The sequence below is a fragment of the Triturus cristatus genome, chromosome 1_1 (genome assembly GCF_964204655.1).
Source record: "Triturus cristatus chromosome 1_1, aTriCri1.1, whole genome shotgun sequence".
NCBI classification, from domain to species: domain Eukaryota; kingdom Metazoa; phylum Chordata; class Amphibia; order Caudata; family Salamandridae; genus Triturus; species Triturus cristatus.
Window position 1 is genome coordinate 1,273,575,621 of NC_140579.1, and position 25,440 is coordinate 1,273,601,060.

A 25,440-nucleotide genomic window follows, 5' to 3' on the forward strand; every position below is an offset into this window, starting at 1 on the left:
AAAAAGAGACGAGACTCTACAACCTATCTTAGATCTCCTGCCTCTAAACACATATATACATTCGGACCATTTTCACATGGTAACACTTCAGCAGGTACTTCCGCTCCTTTCCCAGAACGACTTCTCACCACACTGGACTTGAAAGACACATACTTTCACATTCCAGTACACCATGCCCACAGAAAGTACCTCAGATTCGTAGTGGACGGGCACCACTACCAATTCAAGGTGCTCCCATTCGGGGTCACAACAGCACCACGGGTATTTACCAAGTGCCTAGCGGTAGTGGCGGCAAACCTCAGAAGACAGCACATTCACGTCTTCCCGTATCTGGACGACTGGCTGATAAAAGCCGCGTCCTACAACCAATGTGTACACCACACCGCCACTACAACCCAGCTACTTCACCAACTAGGCTTCACGGTGAACCACCAAAAGTCCCAGCTAACACCATCCCACACAAAGCAATACCTCGGTGCCACCATAGACACCTCAAAAGCCATTGCCTACCCCAATCCGGCCAGGATCGCAAGCATTCAGGCTTTGCGTCAAAAATTCATACTTCAACACTCCCTCCCAGCAAGAGTGTTTATGCAACTGATAGGGATGATGGCCTCTTGCATTTTCATAGTGCCTCATGCAAGACTCCAGATGCGTCCACTCCAAGAGTGCTTAGCGCGCCAATAGAACCAGGCCCAGGGGCAACTGACAGATCTGGTGTTGGTAGACGGTCGCACCCATCGCTCTCTGCAGTGGTGGAACACCACAAATCTTTCCAGAGGTCGACCGTTCCTGGACCCGGTTCCACAAATAATCCTGACAACAGACGCATCGCTCTCCGGCTGGGGAGCTCATCTACTACACCTCACAGTGCAGGGCACATGGACGCCGCAACAAAAGTTACTCCACATTAATCATCTGGAGTTACTGGCAATCTTTCTAGCCCTAAAATCCTTTCACACACAGATTTTAGGCAAGGCAGTCCTTATCCGCACAGACAACACGACTGCCATGTACTACATCCAGAAACAAGGCGGCACACACTCTCCACAGCTCTCTCAACTAGCACAGAGCATATGGAGATGGGCAATCCCACACAAAATCTTTCTCCTGGCCCAGGAGTCCAAAACACCATGGCAGATCTGCTCAGCAGACAGACGCAACAGATCCACGAGTGGGAACTTCACCCGCAGGTTCTTCACCCATTCTTTCAGATGTGGGGGCATCCACAGATAGACCTATTCGCCACCCACGAAAACAAAAAATGCCCAAGCTTCGCCGCCAGATACCCACACCCATTGTCCAAAGGCAATGCGATATGGATGAACTGGTCAGGCAAATTTGCGTACGCCTTTCCACCTCTCCCACTAATTCCATTAGTGGTGCGAAAGCTACAACAGCACTCCCTCACACTGATTCTAGTAGCTCCAACATGGGCCAGACAACCGTGGTACACCACGCTGCTGGAACTCTCAGTAGTGCCACACCAAAAAATACACCTCTCACCATGCCTCCTAACCCAGAACCATGGAGAGATCAGACACCCAGACCCAGCTCAGCTCAACCTTGCGATCTGGCTCCTAAGATCCTAGAATTCGGATACCTTAACCTTCCCCCCGACTGTATGAACGTTATCAGAGAAGCTAGACGTCCTACCACTAGAACCTGCTACGCTGCCAAGTGGAAAAGATTTGTTGTTTATTGCCATAACAACACAATCAACCCTCTAGATGCATCCATACAGCACATCATATGCTACTTACTACATCTACAAAGATGTAACCTAGCATATACATCCATTCGGCTACACCTCGCAGCAATTGCCGCTTACCTACAAAACAGACAGCACCTATCACTTTTCAGAGTGCCTGCCATTAAAGCCTTCATGGAAGGCCTAAAACGAATAATTCCCCCCAGAGTGCCACCCTCACCTGTGTGGAACTTAAATATAGTGCTCACAAGGCTAATGGGTCCGCCTTTTGAACCCTTGCATAAATGCGAACTGCAATTCCTCACATGGAAAACAGCTTTCCTTGTAGCCATCACCCCCCTTAGAAGGGTCAGTGAAATACAAGCACTTACTATACAAGAACCTTTTCTCCAAATGCACCCGAACAAGGTTGTCCTACGTACCAACCCAAAATTCCTACCCAAAGTCATCTCACCCTTTCATCTAAACCAATCGGTAGAATTACCGTTTTTTTTCTCTCAACCTCAAACGGTTGCAGAAAGGGCTCTACACACACTGGATGTTAAAAGGGCCTTGCTTTACTATATCCAGAGAACACAACCTTTCAGGAAGACAAAGCAACTGTTTGTCTCTTTCTCTCCACCTCATAAAGGCAACCCCATCTCTAAATCAGGGATAGCTAGGTGGATTGTAAAATGCATTCAGATTTGCTACCACAAAGCAAAACGCACGCTATCTGTTCCCCCTAAAGCCCACTCTACAAGAAAGATAGGGGCTTCTATGGCTTTTCTAGGGAACATCCCATTAGATGATATCTGCAAGGCAGCTACATGGTCAACACCGCACACTTTCACTAAACATTACTGTGTAGATGTGCAAACCAAGCAACAAGCTAGTGTGGGCCAGGCTGTACTAAAAACACTATTTCAAACCACTGCAGCAGATACCGGTGGTCGCCGCTAAGGTTGGGTACTGCTATATAGTCTATGCAAAAGTGTGTAATCTGCAGCTCATATGCCTCGAACGGAATATGCTACTTACCAGTATGCATCTGTTCTTGGCATGTAGAGCTGCAGATCTACACACGCCCACCCGCCTCCCCGGCTACCTGTATCTGTTCCAGTCTATCTTATTTAGATACAACACACATGGGTTTCTTCACTGTTATTACTACGCTCCATCTTTCCCTGTTGGCGAAAAACAATCTGAGGATGGAGCCGAAGCCCATGCGCAATACGAACCAAGGGAGGAGTCACCGACCTCGTGACTTCCAAAGACTTTCCAAGAGGAAAAACAAACAGCAAACATCCGGGCCCAACACCAGATGGCGATCTATGCAAAAGTGTGTAGATCTGCAGTTCTACATGCCAAGAACAGATACATACTGGTAAGTAGCATATTCCTTCTCTCCTCCTCCTTCAGTGTCTCCTCAGGTGACTCCAGTTCATTCTCCATCTTACAAAGGGACTCCCGAGCAGTCACCGACGCCAAGATTTTCTCCGACTCCAGAGGATGGGTCGAATCCGACTGGTGATGAGGTTCCTGCGGCTCCGCCTGTTTCGGCAGCTCCTGCTCCTGAGGTGCCTCATTTGGATCCTGAACTAGCGCAATAACCACAATTTCCTGCGCCAGGTTCGGATCCATCAAATTTTTTTGATGCGATGTTTGGCATATTCGCCAGGGCCTCGTACCCCTCTGGAGCACCTTTGGGTCCCATGGGTCCTATGGCTTTTAGTTTTGGAGTGCCTCACCAGTAACCCCAGGCCCATTTTGTGCCATTTTTGCCGACGACACCGTCCTGGCCGTTTCCGGCTCCGAGAATGTCGCCGCCATATGGGCACTCCCCGGCTCCATCCTGTGAAACTTCACGGATTCGATCAGCGCCGGTTGCTACAGCAGATCCTCCTTCGATGCCGCTCCTGGAGCCATCTACGCCGCGTGTGGCACCACCGCCACAACCGAAGGTGCGCTCTAGGAGAGAAGCGCAGAGGTTGTTAGAGGAGGAACAGTACCAGGCTGAGGAGATGGAGGAAGGGGAAGTTTATGATACGGAGGATTTGTTGGAGGGATTGTGTGAGGCAAGTGGACTTGATACTTCCCCAGAGTGGGATTTTGCTTCTCAGAAGGCTTCCCCCTCGAAAGAAGTTGCACCTTACCATATTGTGATAGGGAAGGCTGCTGAACTTTTGGATTTGCAGCTTCCTATGGCTGAGTATAAGCCTAATTTACTTACAGAGGTGCTTCATTCTCCTTCCTCTGTGGTTGAACCACTTTTGCCTTTCAACGAAGCATTGACTGAGCCAATCCTTGATGTATGGCGCAACCCACTTTCTGCTCCTGCATTTTCAAGGTCGGTGTCCAGAAGATATAGACCTGCTCCAGGGGATCCAGTGTTCCTTTCATCCCACCCCTCTCCTGAGAGTTTAGTGGTGCAGGCTTCTTGTTCCAAACGGTCCACAGGTGCTTTTCCGCAGGCTCCTGCTGACAGGGACTCCAAGAAGTTGGAACAATCTGCAAAGAAGGTCTTTTCATCGGCTAGCATGGCTCTGAAGTCTACCAATACCACTTGTCTTTTGGTTAGATACATCTGAAAGAAACACGTTAGTTAGATTCCTCACCTTAGAATATCCCCAGGCGTCAGGCTGGATCTGGAAAGATTTTTCGTCAGCAATACCCTTGCGCGTCGCCAGGCGTCGTCTGCGGCTCAGCATCCGTCGTCGGCATCGTGATCGCCGGGATGACGTCGTCGGAGTACTTAGACGCCGCCCTTGCACGCTGTAGTCAGTTCTTTTTTTTCCGCGCCAGTAAACGCCGATCCGGGAAGAGCATAACCATTTTTTGACTGAACTTTTTTGAACTCTTTTGGTTCCATTCTTCGTAGACCTCGACTCTGGTGCCGATAGGGATGCCTGGCTTCAAAGCTTGTGACACCTGTCACCGACTTATGTCGGTCACGGATCACCACCGCCGGTGCCTCTATTGCCTTGGGGCCGACCACGATGCCGAGTCGTGCCTCGACTGCCGGGCCTTGACGTCGAAGGCTAGGCGGGAGCGGTCCCGCAAGCTGCTCGAGTTCCAGCAGTCGGCTCCGCGCCACTCAAGGTCCCGGTCGAGGAGGAGGTCGAGGGACCGGTTGCGGAGCTGCAGCCATCACCGCTCGTCAGGGTTGAAGTCTTCGCGATCCGGGAGGTCGAAGCATAGCAAGAAGTCGAAGAGGCGACATCGCTGTTCGGGCTCCCCTCGCCGGTCGCGCGACTCGGCTGAGGGTTGGGGTGGCACCACCCGCGCGGCTCCATCGGAGCCGCAGGAGTCCCGTCCGGCCCCATACCCTCCGGTCCCTGGGTCTGACGCGACTCCGGCGGAGGTCAGGGACTTCCTCGAGGCCATGAGGAACCTGGCTCTGCCGTCGACGCCTGCCGGCGCGCCTTCAGGCCCCGTCGACTCCGGTCCCAATGCCGCAGGCCCCCGGGGGAACCAGGCCTGGATCCCAGTCGGTGACCTCACGACCCCTCCGCCGGCGCCGACTCCTCCAGTGCTGCCGCCGGTCCCGCCTTCGGACGACGCCGTTCCCTAGTTTAGTCCCGGTCTGTGGTCGGAGTGGCGCCGCATCCAACTCCGATGGGTGACAGATTCATCTTACGCCCGGCGCTGATCCTTCCACCTGTATACCAGGAATCGGATGACGATGATGATGACTGGGAGGGGTCTGAGGACCCTCTCGCCCAGCAGGGCCAGTTATCTCAGGACTGGGCAGACGAACTGGGGGATGCCAGTGGTCTTGACACCTCCCCTGACACTGGCTTCATCTCTCCTCCGACTGTGGCTTCGGAGGAAGGTGCTAAATTTTCTGTGGTGCTGCGCAAGGCGGCCGAAGCCCTCCGGCTGGAGCTGCCTGTGGTGGCTGTGAGGATTAATCTCCTCACTGAAGTGCTTAAACCGTCATCAAGCTCCTCGGAGCCTCTGCTGCAGTTCAATGAAGCACTGAGTGACGTTCTGAAGGGCACCTGGTCCAAGCCCTCCACAGTTCCTCCTGTGGACCGGAACATGGCCCGGCGCCACCGCCCTGCACCGGGTGACCCCAGTTTTCTGTCGTTGCACCCCACGCCGGAGAGCCTGGTTATCCAGGCCTCTACCTCCCAGACCTCCTTCCTGTCCGCTCCCCCAGTTCGAGAACCCAAAAGGTTGGAACAGTTTGGAAAGAAACTGTTCTCCTCCCTTAGTTTGGGGTTGCGGTCTATCAACACCGCGTGCCTTTTGGACCGTTACTCGCACTCCCTGTGGGATACGGAGGAGGACCAGTGTCCGGAGGAGGCCCGGACACGGCTCGCCCAGGCTCTTGCCGAGGGGCGGGTTACGGCACGGCATGCAATCCGATGTGGACTGGATGTGAGAAAGTGGCTCTGTATATACTGTTCCCTAATAGGTACAGGGTGTACAGAGTCCACAGACCCTAAGGGTTTAACAGAGGTTAAAGTTAGACATAACCTTACTCTCCAAAGTGGTAGCCTGGTCGAGCAGTAAGGCAGTATCAGAGGACAGTGTAAAGCATTTGTTGTACACACTCAGTCAGCAAATGGTTCCACACACTCAATAACTGAACTCTAGGCCAGTGGTTTATATATAAAAAATATATGCTTGTTTTATTTTAGAACCAACACTTGGAATTAAAATATACTTTCTCGACAGGAGATGTTTCATAAAAATACTTTTGTATATGCAATAGACTTTTAGTAAACGGTTACAAGTAGTTGCAGTAGGCAACTCTATTTCTAAACACAACAATACATTGAGCTCCATGATAAATTCAAGTTATATGCAACAGATTACTTTTTAGATTACTTTTGTAATTCCAAGACAGGATCCTAGATTCAGTCCTGGGTCAGTTCTCAGAATCAGTTGATGAAAGTCGACTTTGGTACTGTAATGATTTTTAACTAATATTTATCTATTTTAAAAGTTGACACTTAGAAAATATTTCAGAGCAAACAATCAATGATTCCCTATGGAAGAAAATTCAGGTTATAGGTACAGTATGTTCTCGTTACTTTTGTAATCCAGTACTGGGTGCCTAGACTCAGTACTGGGACCTTTATCCAAAACAGGTAAGTAATTACGTTTTCAGATACTATACGATTTTTAAAGAATATTTAAAGATTGCAGAAATCAACACTTAGAAGAAATTTCACAGAAAAACAGTCAATGGTTTCCTATGGAAGGAAAATGAGTTAAAGGTAAGTGTAGTTGTGGGTACTTTTCAGAGTCAGTGCTGGGCACCAAGATCCAGCACTGGGAGCTCACCTAAGAGCAGGTGAGTAAATTCGTTTTTGTCACTCGGCTGATTTTTGGTGAATATTTGAAGATTTGAAAAGTCCACACTTAGAAGCAATTTCAGGAAAAAGCCAGTCAATGTTACCCTATGAGGAAAATAGAGTTTGCGGTTTAAGGTTAAGTACTCGATTGGCAGAGTTGAGGTTCTGGGCACAGACTCAGGGGTCTCCCAGGGTCAGGTAGGTACAGTTGGTTCACCCTCAGCGACTCTAGGGCGGCCGGGTGCAGAGAGAGTTAGGCCCAATGTTATCCTATGAGGGATAGGGGGGCTTCTTTGGTGGCTGCTGTCTGGCAAGCCACGCAGCTGTGGGAGCTGGGCTCTTGGTCACTTACTCAGGGCAAGTGGGGAAGTAGGAAAGTGTAGAGTTTTCACTGCCAGGGCCACCCGGGCGCTGGGTGCAGAGGGCTTTTGAGCCTTCGGGCGCTCAATGGATTTCAATGGGAAATCTCCGGTTTGGAAAAAGACTGCAGGCTCGGGGACGAGGACTCATCAGGTGCCACCACCACTTCGAGAGGTAAGTTGGGTAGTTGGAGGATAGGTAGGTACCCCGGGATTGGACACAGAGGGCCGTGGGGCGCCGGGTGCAGGGGTGCCTTTTGGTGTCGGAAAATCTTACCCTCTGTTGATCGCGGTTGGGGTGACACACTGTTCTGAGGCTGCAGGCTTCTTCAGGATTGTCGAGGGGGGTCCTTGGGTGCCGGACTCGGGGTCACAGTCGCCGTGGGGTCGTCCTCGTGGGTTTAGTTCACTCCGGCACCGGCCAGGCTTGGCTGGTGCAGAGTGGGCTGGGATCGCGGTTCCGGGCTGCTGCCAGGGGTGAAAGGTAGGTTCTGAGTAGAGCCTCTACTCATGGGAGTCCCGGGGGATCAGAGTTCAAAGGTAGCCAGGTCCTCCGGGGTTTCTGAGGTTGCTGGCCACAAGAAATGCCGGGTTTGGAGCAGGAGCAGGTTCGAGGTCGACAGGCCGGTAGGGCTGGGGCCAAAGCAGTTGGCGTCTCCCTCTCCTTCGCCGCTGTAGGGCAGGTCTTCTTTTCTTCTCGCTCTTCTTGTAATTTCGGAATCTGGGGAAGGAAGGTTCAGGGTGCCCCTAAATACTAGAATTAGGGGCGTTACAGGTAGGTGAAGGGCAGGGACCAATGGGTCCCTGTCCTGGGGGGGGTACACCCCCTATCCTGCCTCTCTCCAGTGGGAGGGGGGCAGTAGCCTAGTCCTGATAGGGTAGGGCTCCCCATCTTCAAGATGGCGAGAGCCCGGAGATGTGCTTCACCTCGCCTCCCCCACCTGAGGGGTGAGGTTGGCAGGCTGGCACATCCCCTGTCCTTATTTGGGGTTTCCGGCCAAAGCTTCCCGCCAGAGTGGGGGTTGCAGGGGCCTGGGGAAGCTCACAGAGGCGGCATGCCTTTGAAGCTTCCCTCTGCCCATCCTGGGGGAGGAGATTTAGCACCTCGCCCAGGATGTGCATTGTTGCAGGACCAGGAGAGCAGGGGCTCTCCTACCCAGGGGTCCAGCAACATGTCTGCTGGGTGGCAGCCTCAGAGCAGACGTGGATTTGTAGGTTAGGTTTCAGGGGGCACCTCTAAGATGCCCTCTGGGGTGCTGGGTACATTAAATCCCACACTGGCATCAGTGTGGGTTTAATGTGCTGAGAAGTTTGATACCAAACTTCCCAGTCTTTAGTGTTGCCATTATGGTGCTGTGGAGCTAGTGTTTGACGAGCTCTCAGCACCATGTACTCTTAAATGGCAGCACTGCACTTACAGGGCTCAGGAATTGACCTGGGCACTGTAGGGGCACAGGGCTCCTGCTCCTGTGCCCACATTGGCATAAGGCACCCAGCTAGAGGGGTGACTGATGTATGCCATGGCAGTGTAGGTGATGGGCATGGCACACAGGGATGTGTGCCATGTCAACTTTGTTTTGGTTTTGCACCCAAACACTCAGCCTGCAAAGGCAGTGTGTGTGTGTGTAAGGGTGCAGGGCCTCTAACGGTGGCACAAGGTGTGCTGCAGCTCTTGGAGGTCTCCCTTGGTCACAAAGCCCTGGGTACTTACGGTACCATTTACTAGGGCCTGACATGTGGCCAGGGTTTGACAATTGGGGTTTGGTTTGTTTTAGGGAAAGAACCATAGGCCCTGGGCACCTGATTGGCTGGAGTCCTGGGCACACTTAGTCAAAGTACATTCAGCAATTCAGCAAAAAGTGGGGGCATACCATTTAAGAAAGATGGCACTTTCTCACACTGGACACAAAGGACTCGCTAGTCAGGGCAATAGCGACCATGGTGGCGATTCGTCGCCATGCCTGGCTCAGGTCCACGCGATTCTCCGGGTATGTCCAAAGCACCCTCATGGACATGCCCTTCGATGGCAGTCGCCTTTTTGGCGGCAAAGCGGATAGTGCGCTGGAGCGCTTTAAGGACTCCAGGGCTACGGCCAAGTCCTTGGACCTATCGGCCCGCGCCCGCAAACTTCCGCTTTTCGCCCCTTTCGTGGCCAAGGAAGGGGCGCCCCCTCACGTCCGTCTAGCCACAGGCCGCAGAACCAACTTCAACGCGGTCGCGGACGTGGATTCCGCCGAGGTGGAGCAGGGGAACAACGAGCTCGTCCGTCCACATCCACCCCAGCAGCATCTGCCTCAAAGCCCTCCTAGTCCGAGCTTTCAGGCCCATTCCACGCCAGTGGGAGGCAGAGTTCGCCATCACCTGCTCCACTGGTGTACCATCACATCGGACAGGTGGGTGCTGCAAATCGTCCGAAGGGGCTACTCCCTCCAGCCATGCCACCGCAGTGCCACCGGTTTTCGGGGAATCACTTGCAACTCCTGCAGGAGGAAGTTACGACCCTCTTGGCCAAGGGGGCCATCAAGCGCGTTCCTGGTCCAGAAGTAGGTCGTGGTTGTTATTCCCACTACTTTCTGGTTCCCAAGAAGGGCAAAGGGGGCCTACGCCCTATCTTGGACCTCAGGAGCATCAACGCCTTCCTCCGGAAGGAGAAGTTCAAGATGCTCACCTTAGCTCAGGTTCTGGCTGCCCTAGACCCTGGAGACTGGATGGTAGCGTTGGACTTGCAGGACGCTTTTCCACATCCCCATCCTGCCGGCCCACCGGCGTTACCTGCGGTTCACGGTGGGCCAAGAGCATTTTCAGTTTACTGTGCTCCCCTTGGGCCTCACCAGTGCCCCTCGGGTGTTCACGAAAGGGATGGCGGTGGTCGCAGCTCATCTGCGCAGATTAGGGGTTCCAGTCTTCCCCTATCTCGACGACTGGTTGTTGAAGGCGGGCTCGCCCCAGGCAGTAGTCTCCCACCTCCAGACTACGGCCGACCTCTTGTATTTGCTGGGGTTCTCCATAAATGTGCCGAAATCGCATCTGAGACACTCCCAGAAGCTCCTCTTCATCGGAGCGGTTCCGGGCCTATCCTCCGGAACAGTAGGTCCGGGATATTCAGGCTCTGATTCCCATCTTTCGACCTCTATCCCGGGTTTCGGTCAGGTTGGTGCTGCAGCTTCTCGGTCTGATGGCCTCCTGCATCCTGTCGGTGCATCACGCCAGATGACGGATGCGGGCTCTGCAGTGGGACCTGAAGTTTCAGTGGGCCCAGCATCTGGGCAACCTGTCCGACCATGTCTTGATCTCGGAGGGCACTGCAAGATAGTTGCAGTGGTGGCTCACGGACCGCGATTGGGTCAGTGGCAGATCCCTCTCCCTACCCCAACCGGAGCACGTAGTAGTGACGGATGCGTCCCTCCTGGGATGGGGGGGCCACATGGGAGAGGAGGAGATCAGAGGCCCCTGGTCTTCGGCAGAGTCTCGGCTCCATATCAACCTTCTGGAACTGAGGGTGATCCGACTTGCACTAAAGGCATTCCTTCCCTCTGTCCGGGGAAGTGTAGTGCAGGTGTTCACGGACAACACCACCGCCATGTGGTACTGCAACAAACAGATCGGGGTGGGTTCGTGGACCATTTGTCAGGAGGCTCTGTGCCTCTGGACGTGGCTGGAACATCAGGGCATCACCCTGGTGGTTCAACATCTGGTGGGCTCTCTGAACGCCAGAGCAGATGAACTCAGCCGCCGGTGCATGAGGGATCACGAATGACGTCTGAACTCGGACGTGGCGCAAGGCCTCTTTCGGCAGTGGGGAGAGCCTTGGTTAGATCTATTCGCCACCGAAGAGAACGCGCAATGTCAGCAGTTCTGCACGTTGGAATTTCCAAGGCGGCACTCGCTCGGAGACGCTTTTCGTCGCGAGTGGAGTTACGGTCTGTTGTATGCCTTTCCGCCTATACCACTTCTGCCCAGAGTGCTGAAGAAGATCAGGCGCGACCGGGCCGAAGTCATCCTGGTGGCTCCGGATTGGGCACGAAGATACTCGTATCCCGAGCTACTCAGTCTATCGATCGATCCCCCGATCCGCCTGCCTCTTCATGAGGACCTTCTGTCGCAGCAGCTGGGGACGGTCCTCCACCCGAACCTGTCCAGCCTCCACCGCCATGTGTGGAAATTGAGCGGCAACAGTTGATGCCATTTGACTTGCCTCCTGAAGTCTGTAATGTTATTCTGGCTGCCAGGCGTCCCTCCACAAAATCGGTATACGCCTGCAGGTGGAACAAATTTGTGTAATGGTGCACAGCAAAGGCTGTGGATCCCCTTTCCGCCCCCTCTTTCTGAGGTTCTCCTCTTTCTTCTTTCCCTGGCCCAGCAGGGCTCTGCTCTGGGTACCCTTAAGGGATATCTTTCAGCTTTTTCCGCTTTCTTACGGCTTCCTGATCAGTCTTCTCTTTTCAAATCCCCTGTTGTTTCTCGATTCTTTAAGGGCATTACTCACATGTTTCCTCCTGTCCCTTTCGTAATGCCTCAGTGGGATTTGAATCTAGTATTGACCTATCTGATGTGCGCTCCCTTGGAGCCACTTCATAATTGTCCCCTTCGTCTTCTGACTCTTAAGACTGCTTTCCATCACCTCTGCTAGAAGGGTGAGTGAGCTCCAGGCTCTCTCTTCTAAGCCTCTTTTCCTTTCCGTCCATCCGAACAAAGTTGTTCTCAGGACTCGTCCTTCTTTTCTCCCCAAGGTGGTAACTGCCTTTCACATCGAACAGTCTGTTACACTGCCCACCTTTTTTCCGCCTCCGCATCCCTCGAAAGAGGAAGAGAGGCTCCACCGTTTGGACCCAAAACGGCCACTGTCCTTCTATCTGGACCGCACCAAACAGTTCCGGGTGGATGACCAACTCTTTGTTGGCTACGTGGGCGCTAAGAAGGGGCGGGCGGTGCACAAGCGAACCATCTCTCTTGTGTATCAAGGCCTGTTATTCCTTAGCTAAAAAGGAACCTCCTGTAGGGCTGAGGGCCCATTCCACTCGGGCCACAGCGGCGACCACTGCTCTGGGCCGGGGAGTCCCCTTGCAGGACATTTGTCAGGCAGCAACGTGGGCCTCGCTGCACTCGTTTGCCAAACACTATTGCCTGGACAGCCAAGTCCGAAGAGAGACGGCTTCTTTGGCCGTTCTGTTCTCCAGGACTTTCTGGTGTGATCTTGGTTTCGCAGGCCCCACCACCGGGGTTGGTATTGCTGGGGTATCTATTCTAAGGTGAGGAATCTAACTAACGTGTTTCTTTCAGATGAACAAGTTACTTACCTTCGGTAACGATATATCTGTAAGAAACATTAGTTAGTTAGATTCCTCACCGCCCCACCCACCCCCTCCGTTCTGCGAACCGATATCTAGAGTTGAGGTCATCCCTTTCAGGGCCCTAGCATTTTTGGCACCAGTGTTGGTCTCTTGCATGGCTCTGCGTTCCTGGCGCGGAAAGCTATGTACAAGAACTGACGTCAGCGCGCGAGGGCGGCGTCTAAGTACTCCGACGTCATCCCGGCGATCACGACTCCGACGACGGACGCGGAGCCGCAGACGACGCTTAGCGACGCGCAAGTGTATTGCTGACAAATCTTGCGGATCCAGCCTGACGCCTGGGGATATTCTAAGGTGAGGAATCTAACTAATGTTTCTTACAGATATATAATTACCGAAGGTAAGTAACTTGTTCATTCATGCCCTTATGGACTCTGCCAAACAACTTCTTCCTAAATTGTCTGAGAAGGATGGGGGTAATCTGAGTGAAGTGCTGGCAGACTCTCAGGCTGTGGCGGGCCAAGTCATTCAGTCTGGCCTGGACACAGCAGATTTGGTTGCCAGGGTGATAGGTTCATCTATTGCAACAAGAAGACATGCGTGGTTGAGGTCTTCTGGATTCTCTCCTGATGTGCAGGCTGCCCTTCTTGATCTGCCTTTTGATGGCTCTAGACTTTTTGAAGAAAAAGCTGATTATGCTCTACAAATATTTAAGGACAGTAAGGCCACGGCGAAGTCTTTGGGCCTGCAGTCTCAGACGAAAGGTCTTGGCTATAGACGATACTGTCGCTTCGGAAAGTCTTCCTTTCGTGGTTATAGACCGCCCCAACCGCAGCAACAGCAACAAAACCCCTTGTACAAATCCTATAGGGGTAAGGGCAGAGGTCGCCTTCGTGGAGCCAGGCGTCACCCTTCTTCCTCCTCCTCCTCCTCTACCTCCCCAGCCCCTCCTGGTAACGCAGGAAAGCAGCCCTAGATCCGCCATCCTGGATCATGTAGGTCCTGTGGGAGGTCGGCTTACCCATTTTCTACAAGATTGGAAATCGATCACTTAGAACCTTTAGGTTCTAGATCTGGTAGAAAATGGGTACGCCCTTCCCTTCAGGGAATTTCCTCCTCCTTACCCTCCTTGCCAAGGGTTTTGCACAGAGGATCATTTTCTTCTTCTTCAGAAGGAGGTGCTCATCCTTTTACAAAAAGGTGCGATAGAGGTGGTTCCGGGGCAGGAAAGGGGTCAGGGATGCTACTCCCGGTATATCCCGATTCCCAAGAAGGATGGCAGGTTACGACCCATCCTGGATCTCAGAATCTTGAATCTGTTTCTCAAGCAGGAGAGGTTCAAGATGCTCACCCTAGCGCAGGTTCTTCAGGTGCTGCAACAAGAGGACTGGATGGTGTCCATCGACTTACAGGATGCGTATTTTCACATCCCAATCCTGAAGTCGCACAGGAAGTATCTCAGGTTTACGGTTGGTTGGCAACATTACCAGTTTGCGGTCCTTCCGTTTGGTCTTATTACTGCACCTCAAGTCTTCACCAAGGTGATGGCGGTGGTGGCTGCCCATCTCAGGAGGTCGGGGATCCCGGTTTTCCCCTACCTAGACGACTGGCTTCTGAAGGCAGAGTCGCCAAGAGATGTTGCCTCGTCATCTGCAGGTAACAACTCCGCTGTTGTTCAGATTGGGTTTTTCGATAAATGTGCCCAAGTCTCTCTTGGTGCCCTCTCAGTGCAACCTGTTCATAGGGGTGGTACTGGATACCACTGTGTGTCGAGCTTTTCCTCCTCCGGAAAGGATTCTCGACATTCAGTAAATGATCCCTTTGTTCCAGTTCTGAAGGTCCTACGCCTGCTCTGTCTGTTCTCCTCCTGCATTCTGTTGGTCAACCATGCACGCTGGCACATGAGGGCGCTCCAGTGGTGCCTCCGCAGGCAGTGGTATCAGCACAACGGAGATCTCAGGGAGTCTGTCAGGATCTACAGAGAAGCTGCAGCGGATCTGTCTTGGTGTAGTGTGGAGAGCAATCTGTCTCAAGGAAAGCCCTTTCATCTTCCTCCATCGGTGGCCACAGTGATAACGGATGCCTCTACCCTAGGGTGGGGTGCTCATCTGGGGGATCTGGAGATCAAGGGTCTTTGGTCTCCAGAGGAAAGATTGTCTCAGATCAATCTTTTGGAAATGCGGGCTATACGTTTGGCGCTCAAGGCCTTTCTCCCTTCCCTTCGCAGTCAGTCGGTTCAAGTCCTGACGGACAACACTCCAGCGATGTGGTATGTCAACAAGCAGGGAGGCGTAGGGTCGTACCGTCTCTGCAGAAAGGCTTTGCGACTTTGGTCCTGGGCTCAGGACCATCAGATTTGCTTGATGACAAATCATCTGGCCGGGGTGCTGAACGTGCGTGCGGAGTCTCAGTCAGTAGTTCTCTGCCGACCACGAGTGGAGGCTTCATCCGGAGGTAGTTCGACACATTTTCCGGACGTGGGGGACTGCTCGGGTGGACTGGTTTCCCACTCTCGAACGCGCAATGCCCGTTATTCTACAGTCTCCAGTTTCCGATGCAGGGGGTGTTGGGGGACACGTTTCAGTTGATTTGGAGCTCACAACTCCTTTATGCATTTCCTCCATACCCTTGATTCCTCGGGTTCTGAGGAAGATTCGCCAAGACTGGGCCAAGTCATTTTGATCGCCCTGGATTGGCCAAGAAGGGTGTGGTACACAGATCTACTTCACCTCTCATCGCACCCTACGCTCCGTCTCCCTCTCAGGGTAGACCTCCTCTCGCAGTCGCAGGTTCTTCACCCCCACCTCCAGAGCCTGCAGCTGCATGCCTGGAGATTGAACAGGGCAACCTGAGTTCCTACTCTCTCCCTCCTGACGTGGTGGATGTTATCTTATCGGCCAGGCGACACTCCACTAAGTCCATTTACTCCTACAGGTGGTCAACATTTGTTAAATGGTGTGAAGAGAGATCTGTTGATCTCTTAAAGGCTCATCTTTCTGACATTCTCAGTTTTTCACTGCATAGGCCCAGCAGGGTTGTGCTGTGGCTACTGTTAAAGGTAATTTGTCGGCTTTGTCTGCATTTCTTTGCTTGCCTGATCAGCTGTCTTTTCTAATCTCTGGTTGTTTTAAGGTTTATTAGGGACCTTACTAATATGTTTCCGCCTACTCTCTTCATTATGCCCCAGTGGGATTCAAATCTAGTTTTAACTTTTTTAATGGGTTCCCCATTTGAACCTATGCATAGTTGTCCTTTGAGACTGCTGTCATTCAAAACAGTCTTCCTTGTTGCTATCACCTCAGCTAGGAGGGTGAGTGAGCTTCTAAGCTTCCATTTCTGACCATTTATGCTGAAAGGATGGTTCTCAGGACCAGGGCTGCTTTTCTGCCTAAGGTGGTAACTCCCTTCCATCTGGGGCAGTCCATTATCCTCCCTACTTTCTATCCTCACCCTTCCAAGGAGGAGGAGCGGCTTCACCGCCTGGATCCTAAGAGGGCGGTTAGTTTTTATTTGGATAGAACGAACGACTTGCAACAGGATAATCGGCTCTTCGTAGGCTACGTTGGATGCATGAAGGGCAAGGCGGTGCACAAGCGCAATCTATCCTGGTGGATCATCTTGTGCATCAAGATCTGCTACGCTCTGGCTGGTAAAAGAGCCTCCTGAAGGCATTTGAGCTCATTCCACCAGGGCTAAATCATCTACTTCTGCCTTGTCCAGAGGTGTTCTTGTGCTGGACATCTGTAAGGCCGCAATGTGGGCCTCCCTCCACACCTTCGCGAAGCATTACTGCTTAGATTCTGAAGTGAGGAGCTAAGGAAAAATTTCCATGGAATGCTGGTGCAGGGGATATTCATAAGGTGAATCCACAGGCAGATACTGTATCCACCAGAAAAATCGTTACCGAAGGTAAATAACTTGTTCATTTTGCTGTAAAACCATTCATATGGTAAGTCATGCATTACTTATTAGAGCATTTGAGGATGATAATGACAAGCAGGGTAAATCTGGGTTCGAGGCATATGAGCTGCAGATTACACACTGTGCATAGATCGCCATCTGGTGTTGGGCCCGGATGTTTGCAGTTGGTTTTCCTCTTGGAAAGTCTTTGGAAGTCACGAGATATGTGACTCCTCCTTTGGATCGTATTGCGCATGGGCTTCGGCTCCATCGTCCGATTGTTTTTTTTCCGCCATCGGGCTCGGATGTATTCTTCGCGCTCCGGTTCCGAACCGTTTTCAGTTCTTCTAATCGGCGCGCAATCCTTCCCTTTCCGCTGTATTGTTTCGATCGCGATCTCCACACTCGACGCGACTCTCATCCTTCGAAGTCTTCGATTCCGGTCGTCGACGAAGGCCGTAGGGCCTACCTGAGCTCCGGTCCTGGCTGATGGAAAGGACTCCATTTAAGAAGTGTCCTCGATGTGGGTCCAAGTTTCCCCACACCGATCTCCATGAGGTGTGCAACCTCTGCCTCTCCCCAGAACACGAGGCTCGAGACTGTCCGGTGTGCAAATCCTTCCTGTCGAAGAAAACCATTCGGGACCGAAGGGCGAGGAGAACCATGGCACACTCGTCGACAGCAATCCCCGACGACCTCTTAGGAGAAGGTGTCGCTGTCCCTGAAGAGCAGCACACCGAAGAGGGCCTCGTCAGCGCCTCCAAAGCCGACGACTCAGATGTCGAGGACATCACTCCGGCACAGAGGGGCGTGAGTACTAACATGGACTCCCACCCTAGACGGCACCGAAAAAGGCTTCAGTCACGCCTTCGCCCTCGGGCCTAGGCACGACCAAAGACACTGCTTCCCATACCTCGCTTTCGGGCCTGGTTAAGAAGCCCACCAAGCCTTCTGGCGGCTCGGGCTAGAGCCAGCCTGCCGTTGGTGCCGAGAAACACTCCTCCGCACTGGTGCCGAAAAAGAAAATGGCCTCCTCCTCCGCGCCGAGCTCCACGCCGAAGCACTCGGTGCCGAAAACTGGCACTAGCTCCTCGGTACCGACACCATCCCCGGAGCCGAGCAAAAAGCCATAGGCCCCCGAAACACACACCTCGAAGCCGAAAGTCATCTCAGAGCCGAGAAAACAACTGGACATTTCTAAGCCGCACAGTTCAAAACAACTAACCGGTGCCGGCTACAAGGCTAAAAAACATACGGCTCCGACACCTTCGGTGCCGACGGATCGGCCACTCGGACTATTTCGGCCCGATCCACTACAAAAGATACTGGTCAAGGACCCTAAAACTGGACATTTGATGCTCCGCATCAAAAAGAGACCCCTGGAGAAGCCTGCCCCAGCTCCACCTCCAAAGAGAAGAGACTTTGCTACCTCCTCCTCCGCCTCCTCCTCCACCTCCACCTCCTCCTTCTCCTCCACCTCCCCCACCTCATCATTCCCCCACACCCTCTCCGCAAGAGGATGATGACGATGTCTACGATGACAGGGGACGGGCCCCATGACCAGCCCACAGGGGACCCCACTCCTACAGGCTCCCCAGACCCATGGGACGACTACAACATTCCAGATGTCCCTAACGTCCCGCAGGACGACCTTTACCCTTCAAAACCGCACCCCCCCTGAAGACACAATGGGGTTTAACCAATTACTCCATAGGGCGGCACACTACCACGGAGTTGACCTCCATACAGACCCCGTGGAGGGGGACTTCCTCCTCGATACCTTTGATACTACACACAAGACCACTTCCACCCTGCCCATGTTAAAAGGGGTTATCAAGCACGCGCCTGAAGTCTTTAAAGACCCAGTCAGGGCCAGAGTCATCAACCCTCGCATCGAGAAGAAGCATAAGGCAGACCCCACCTACATCAGAGGGCCCACACCACTAGACTCCCTGGTAGTCTCCACTGCAAGGAAGCGCGCAAACTCCCAGACATCAGGCGAAGCACCATCACCTGATAAGGAGTCCAAACTCCTAGACGCCTCTGGCAAGTGCACTGCATCCCAGGCGGCCAACATATGGCGCATCGCAAACACACAAGCGCTTTTGGCAAGATATGGCAGAGCACATTTTGACAAACTAGAAGCCATAATGCAACACCTCCCTGACAAGTACAAAAATAGAGCCAACAAGTTAATCCAGGAGGGTAAAACCATTACCAACACCTCCATTCGCTGCGCCCTAGATGTAGCTGACACCGCCTCTAGGGCAATTAACACCAGCGCCCTCCTCCGTAGGCATGCCTGGCTACGTATTTCAGGTTTCAAACCTGAGGTGCAGGCTTCCATCCTGAACCACCCCTTTGACCAGGAACATCTGTTTGGGCCAAACGTTGACGTTGCCCTGGAAAAAATGAAAAAGGACACCGATACGGCAAAGTCTATGGGAGCCTTACAGTCACACACTGCCAGGCGCTCCTTTTGCCGCTCTTCCTTTCGAAGCACCTCCAGAGGCGGCTACTCAGACAGCGCCTCCACTTCCTATAAAACCCCCTACCCAATCCACCTTCACTAGGGGTTACCAGAGAGGCGGCTACAGGGGAAACAACAATAAAGGCAGAGGCAAACCTAACACCTCCCGCTCTGCCTCCACCCTTGCCCAATGACTTCCCTCCACTCCCCCCAGACCATTCCACTCCAGTCGGGGGCAGACTGCACGATTTCCTTCCTGTCTGGACTACTATCACTTCAGACAAATGGGTAACACAGATAATACGGTCAGGCTACTGCCTCGAACTAACATCTAACCCCCCAATCATTCCACCCAAACAACGTCCAATGTCACAGGAACATTTGTCACTTCTAAAGCAGGAGGTAATCTCCCTCCTACAAAAGTGTGATAGAACTAGTGCTTGCCCACCAACAAAATATGGGAGTTTACTCCCTATATTTTCTCATACCAAAAAGAGACGACACTCTACAACCCATCCTGGACCTCAGACCCCTAAATCACTATATACACTCAGACCATTTCCACATGGTCACAATCCAGCAAGTATTTCCCCTGCTCTCCCAAAACGACTTCCTTGCCACCCTAGACCTCAAGGACGCCTATTTCCACATTCCCGTTCACAAAGCTCACAGAAAGTATCTCAGGTTTGTAGTGGACGGTCAACATTATCAATTCAAGGTGCTCCCATTCGGAGTCACAACAGCACCGCGAGTGTTTACCAAGTGCCTAGCAGTAGTGGCAGCACACCTGCGAAGACAACACATCCACGCCTTCCCATACCTAGACGACTGGCTAATAAAAGCCAGCTCATACAACCAGTGTGTACAACGCCACTATCCAGCTACTTCACGACCTGGGCTCACAGTAAACCACACACAGACCCATCTGCAACCGTCCCACGTAAAACAATACCTTGGTGCCACCATAGACAACTCAAAAGCGCTTGCCTACCCCAGTCCGGCCAGCATAACAAGCATTCAGGCTCTACGCGGCAAATTTCAGCCGGAACACACTCTTCCAGCTCGAGTGTTCATGCAACTAATAGGAATGATGGCCTCTTGTATATTCATAGTACCCCACGCAAGACTCCAAATGCGTCCTCTCCAAGAGTGCTTAGCGCGCCAATGGAACCAGGCCCAGGGTCAATTAACAGATCTGGTGTTGGTAGACGGTCGTGCCCATCGCTCTCTGTAGTGGTGGACCATCAAAAACCTTACCAAAGGGCGACCGTTCCTGGACCCGGTTCCTCAGATAGTACTGACAGCGGACGCATCGCTCTCCGGCTGGGGAGCTCACCTACTACATCACACCATGCAGGGCAGGTGGACACCTCAACAAAAGTTACTCCACATCAACCATCTGGAGTTACTAGCCATATTCTTAGCCCTAAAATCCTTTCAAACACATATATCAGGCAAGGCAGTCCTAGTCCGCACAGACAACATGACAGCCATGTACTATATACAAAAACAAGGGGGCGCACACACTCTCCGCAGTTCTCTCAGCTAGCACAGAGCATATGGAGATGGGCCATACCCCAAAAAATCTTTCTCCTAGCCCAACATGTCCCAGGAGTCCAAAACACTATGGCCGATCTGCTGAGCAGACAAACACAACAGATCCGCAAGTTCTTCACCCGTACTTTCAACTGTGGGGGCAGCCACAGATAGACCTCTTCGCCACCCACGAAAACGCCAAATTCCCAAGCTTCGCCACCAGGTATCCACACCCATTGTCCAAAGGCAATGCGATATGGATGAACTGGTCAGGCAAATTTGCGTACACTTTTCCACCTCTCCCACTCATTCCATTAGTGGTGCGCAAACTACAGCAACACTCCCTAACTCTCACCCTAGTTGCTCCCACTTGGGCCAGACAACCGTGGAACACCACATTGCTGGAACTATCAGTAGTACCGCACCAAAAGTTACACCTCTCTCCACACCTCTTAACCCAGAACTATGGAGAGATCAGACACCCGGACCCAGCTCAGCTCAACCTTGCGATCTGGCTCCTGAAATCCTAGAATTCGGTTATCTAAATCTTCCCCCAGACTGTATGAACGTCATTAGAGAAGCTAGACGACCTATCACTAGAGCTTGCTACGCAGCCAAGTGGAAACGTTTTGTGGTCTATTGTCACAACAATAACTTCAATCCCCTAGATGTGTCCATTCAACACATCATAGGCTATTTACTACACCTACTAAGATGCAATCTAGCCTGCACGTCTATTAGACTGCACCTTGCAGCCATAGCAGCTTATCTACAAAACAGGCAACATCTATCACTCTTTAGAGTATCTGCCATAAAAGCCTTCATGGAAGGCATCAAAAGAATAATTCCCCCCAGAGTGCCACCCTCACCTGTGTGGAACCTAAACATCGTTCTCACAAGACTAATGGGGCCTCCCTTTGAACCTCTACACAAATGTGAACTTCAATTCCTAACATGGAAAACAGCTTTTCTTGTAGCCATCACTTCCCTTAGAAGGGTCAGTGAGATACAAGCACTCACCATTCAAGAACCTTTTCTGCAAATGCACTATAACAAGGTTGTTCTCCGTACTAATCCAAAATTCCTCCCTAAAGTCATTTCTCCCTTTCACCTAAACCAATCTGTGGAACTACCCGTATTCTTCTCGCAGCCACAGACCGTTGCAGAAAGAGCTCTCCACACATTAGATGTCAAACGAGCCTTACTCTACTACATCGAGAGAACACAACCCTTTCGTAAGACCAAACCACTGTTCGTGTCTTTCTCACCACCACACAAAGGCAACCCCATCTCCAAATCTGGGATAGCTAGGTGGATTGTCAAATGCATACAGATTTGCTACCACAAAGCAAAACGAACGCTATCTGTTCCCCCTAAAGCCCACTCTTCACGTAAGATAGGGGCTTCCATGGCATTCTTAGGGAACATCCCCTTAGATGATATCTGCAAATCAGCTACATGGTCAACACCGCACACTTTCACTAAACACTATTGTGTAGATGTGCAAACTAAGCAACAATCTAGTGTGGGCCAGGCTGTACTGAAAACATTGTTTCAAACCACTGCAACAGATACTGGTGGTCGCCGCTAGGAGCGAGTACTGCTATATAATCTATGCACAGTGTGTAATCTGCAGCTCATATGCCTCGAATGGCAAATGCTACTTACCAGTATGCATCTGTTCTTGGCATGTAGAGCTGCAGATCTACACACGCCCACCCGCATCCCCGGCTACCTTTATCTGTTCCAGTTTATCTTATTTAGATACAGCACACATGGGCATCTTCACTGCTATTACTACGCTCCATCATTTCCCTGCTGGCGAAAAACAATCTGACGATGGAGCCGAAGCCCATGCGCAATACGATCCAAAGGAGGAGTCACATACCTCGTGACTTCCAAAGACTTTCCAAGAGGAAAAACAACTGCAAACATTCGGGCCCAACACCAGATGGCGATCTATGCACAGTGTGTAGATCTGCAGCTCTACATACCAAGAACAGATGCATACTGGTAAGTAGTATTTGCCTTTACGAGTTTAATGACAATTAGACAAGTAGTCCGTTTTGAGTGAACCTCCATTCACCAATTATTTTATTTTTCAGCTCGTGGTCTGGACATTCCTTCAATAAAGACCGTGATCAATTATGATGTGGCTCGCGACATCGACACTCATACCCACAGAATTGGGCGAACTGGAAGAGCTGGAGAGAAAGGTGTAGCCTACACTTTGCTCACTCCCAAGGACTCAAACTTTGCTGGAGATCTTGTCCGAAACCTGGAAGGAGCCAATCAGTATGTTTCAAAGGAGCTTCTGGATCTCGCTATGCAGGTAAGATGCGAAAATATATTTTCTACTTTAGCTTCCTCCAAAAGTAGATTTCGTAAAGATTTACATATTTTAATGCACAGATGAAACTGAAACCTATTAAGTCATTTGGATAGTGGTAGACTCATAGTAATATAAGTTTTGCTAATTACAGACAACATAATCTTTTACAACAATGACTTGCATTTAAAAAAAAAAAAAAGTTTTTCCTCATGATGTTTTATGCAATGTTACTGTTAATTGAACTGGAAATAGTTCTTAATTCACCTCTTGTTTGGCCTCCTTGCAAATTTATTGAAGCTCACTGCTGAAAAAAGATCTGCTATGCACCGGCCCAAAAGCAACCCCTGGCGGTCCTGGATATCTGTCAGATAGCAATGTGGGCTTCTTTACACGCGTTTACGAAGCACTACTGCCTAGACAGTCTGGTCTGGTCATTTTGCCCGTTCGGTTCTGCATGACTTCTTAGTATAATCCATTTCGCAGCCCCGCCTCTAGAGAAGTATTGCTTGGGTATATATTCTAAGGTAAGGAATCTGCGGCGAGAAGTCTCTATCAAATGACCAAGTTACTTACCTTTGGTAACGCCTTATCTGGTAGAGATTCTGTCTAGCTGCAGCTCCCTTACCGACTCACCCATTCTCCCCACTCTGCAACTGGATTGTAGAGTAAAGAATTACCCCTATAAGGGCCGCAGATCACTACACCAGTGGTCTGTGTTCCTCATGGTTCTGCACTTCTGGCATGGTAAGTCGCAAAAGAAACTGGTGTCAGCATGCTGGGGTGGTGCCTATATAGGCACCCCACACTACACTAGTGGCGCGGATGATGCCACGCAAAACACAACGCCGCCTACTGGTGCGCAGGGGTACCACTCACAAAAGTTTTCAAATCCAGTCTGACTCCTGAAGAATATTCTAAGGTAAGGGATCTGTAGCTAGATAGTCTGCACCAGATAAGGCGTTACAGACGGTAGTAACTTATTCTTCAGCTTCAACAAGGTCCCCTCCAACAACATGCAGAAAGAATGCAAGCAGCCTGTACAAGACCCCTTGTTCATGTAGGCCGATCTGCCTACGAATTCCATGAGAGTTTATACTGTGAACATTCCACCCCACTTCTCCATCCTCAAAAGTAGTGAAAAAGAGAGTAAGAAAGTGGATGTGGTTTGGAGACTGTTCTGTGGCACGTCCACAAACGCCATGACGATAGCGAGTGCTGCTGGCAATATGATAGATCCTTCTGGGTGTTACCCCGTCTTCAGGAGAAATTACTTGGTGAAGAAAGACCGGAGTTTTCAGAGGTGTTACAAGAGGGGATGATGAACCAATTGATATGTACTGCTGCTGATATAGTCGCCCATGTGTACTTATATGGACCAGGTGTACGTCACCCGTCATGGCTCCACCTCACGAGTTTGAAACCAGAAGCACAACAGAAAATTTTAAATCTTCTGTTCTCTGTAATACTGTTTTTAGCCCAACCAGAAGAAATGCAGTGCGTGATGGCTGAATTAGTGAATTGCAAAGCTGTATGCCTCGAAAAAGAAAGATTACAGGAAACACTAGTATAAAACCTATGGCAGGCACTACCAGCAGCAGACAGTTCAAGCCTCTCCATGTCTGCAACCTTACTAGTCCTACCAGCCTTGTACTTCAGCAAAAGGAAGATCCAGCCATCACACACTATCTGCTATTGCTGGTTAATTCTGACTAATTTATGCATCACAAAATTCCACCTACATAGTACCCAAAATTTACATGCAGAGTTTTGGTACATACAATCTCTTATGAATCGATATTTCCAGAAATAAACTTAATCATAAACAGAGAAAACAAAAAATGATGAATTAACACATCCAGCTACTGTCAGTTGTCCAAAGAAGTTTGTGTACACTTTGCTTCTGATCTCAATTAGTAATTATGAAATTAACAAGTAACTGAGACAATGATCCTTATCTCTCTTCTGTGGCTAAGGCAGTGGTGGTACACCGACCAACTTCATGTATCGGAACTAACAGAAGAAACTTCCATGAAGACCAAGTCTCCTGTTCAAGTCCAGCAGCTAGATTCTGCTCCCCAAATTTCCACCATTAAAATTATCAGCTTGGGTCCTGAACACTTGCAATGTGGACATTTAAATCTTCCACAACATTGCATGAATATTTTGAAAGTGGCGAGACGTCCACCCACTGGAACATCTGGTAACTCTTTCAACTCAAAGTTCATCTGGTGTACCTAGAAAAACATTGATCCCACTAGATGACAAGAAGTGGTGGTACCTCCTTGTTATTCAATTTGCTAATCTAGGATGCAATATTCTTCAATAATAGTACATCTGGCAGCTATTAATGTTTATAGAGCTTCAAAACCTATTTTTTCAAAATCTCAGTAGTGAATTCATAGTTTCTCTCCTTTAATGAGACTTCTCCTCCTTGGGAGCTTAATGTTATCCTTTGTAAATGGATGTTCTCTTCCAGGGGATCCTCCAATAGTCATAAGCATCTGAAAATTCCCGCCCATGTGCGGGGACCCTGGAAACAATATATAAATATAT

At 50.9% G+C, this 25,440-nt stretch overlaps 1 protein-coding gene across 2 annotated transcripts in view; it reads left to right on the top strand.

The window, feature by feature from the left end:
* Positions 1-25,440, top strand: part of LOC146871945 (ATP-dependent RNA helicase DDX42-like) — an 865,800-nt gene that overhangs the window by 690,525 nt on the left and 149,835 nt on the right. For both annotated transcript variants that reach the window (XM_085652377.1, XM_085652387.1), the window contains one exon: positions 22,661-22,887. In XM_085652377.1, coding sequence (XP_085508503.1) covers positions 22,661-22,887 — 227 coding nt within the window. The remainder of the gene's footprint in view (positions 1-22,660; positions 22,888-25,440) is intronic.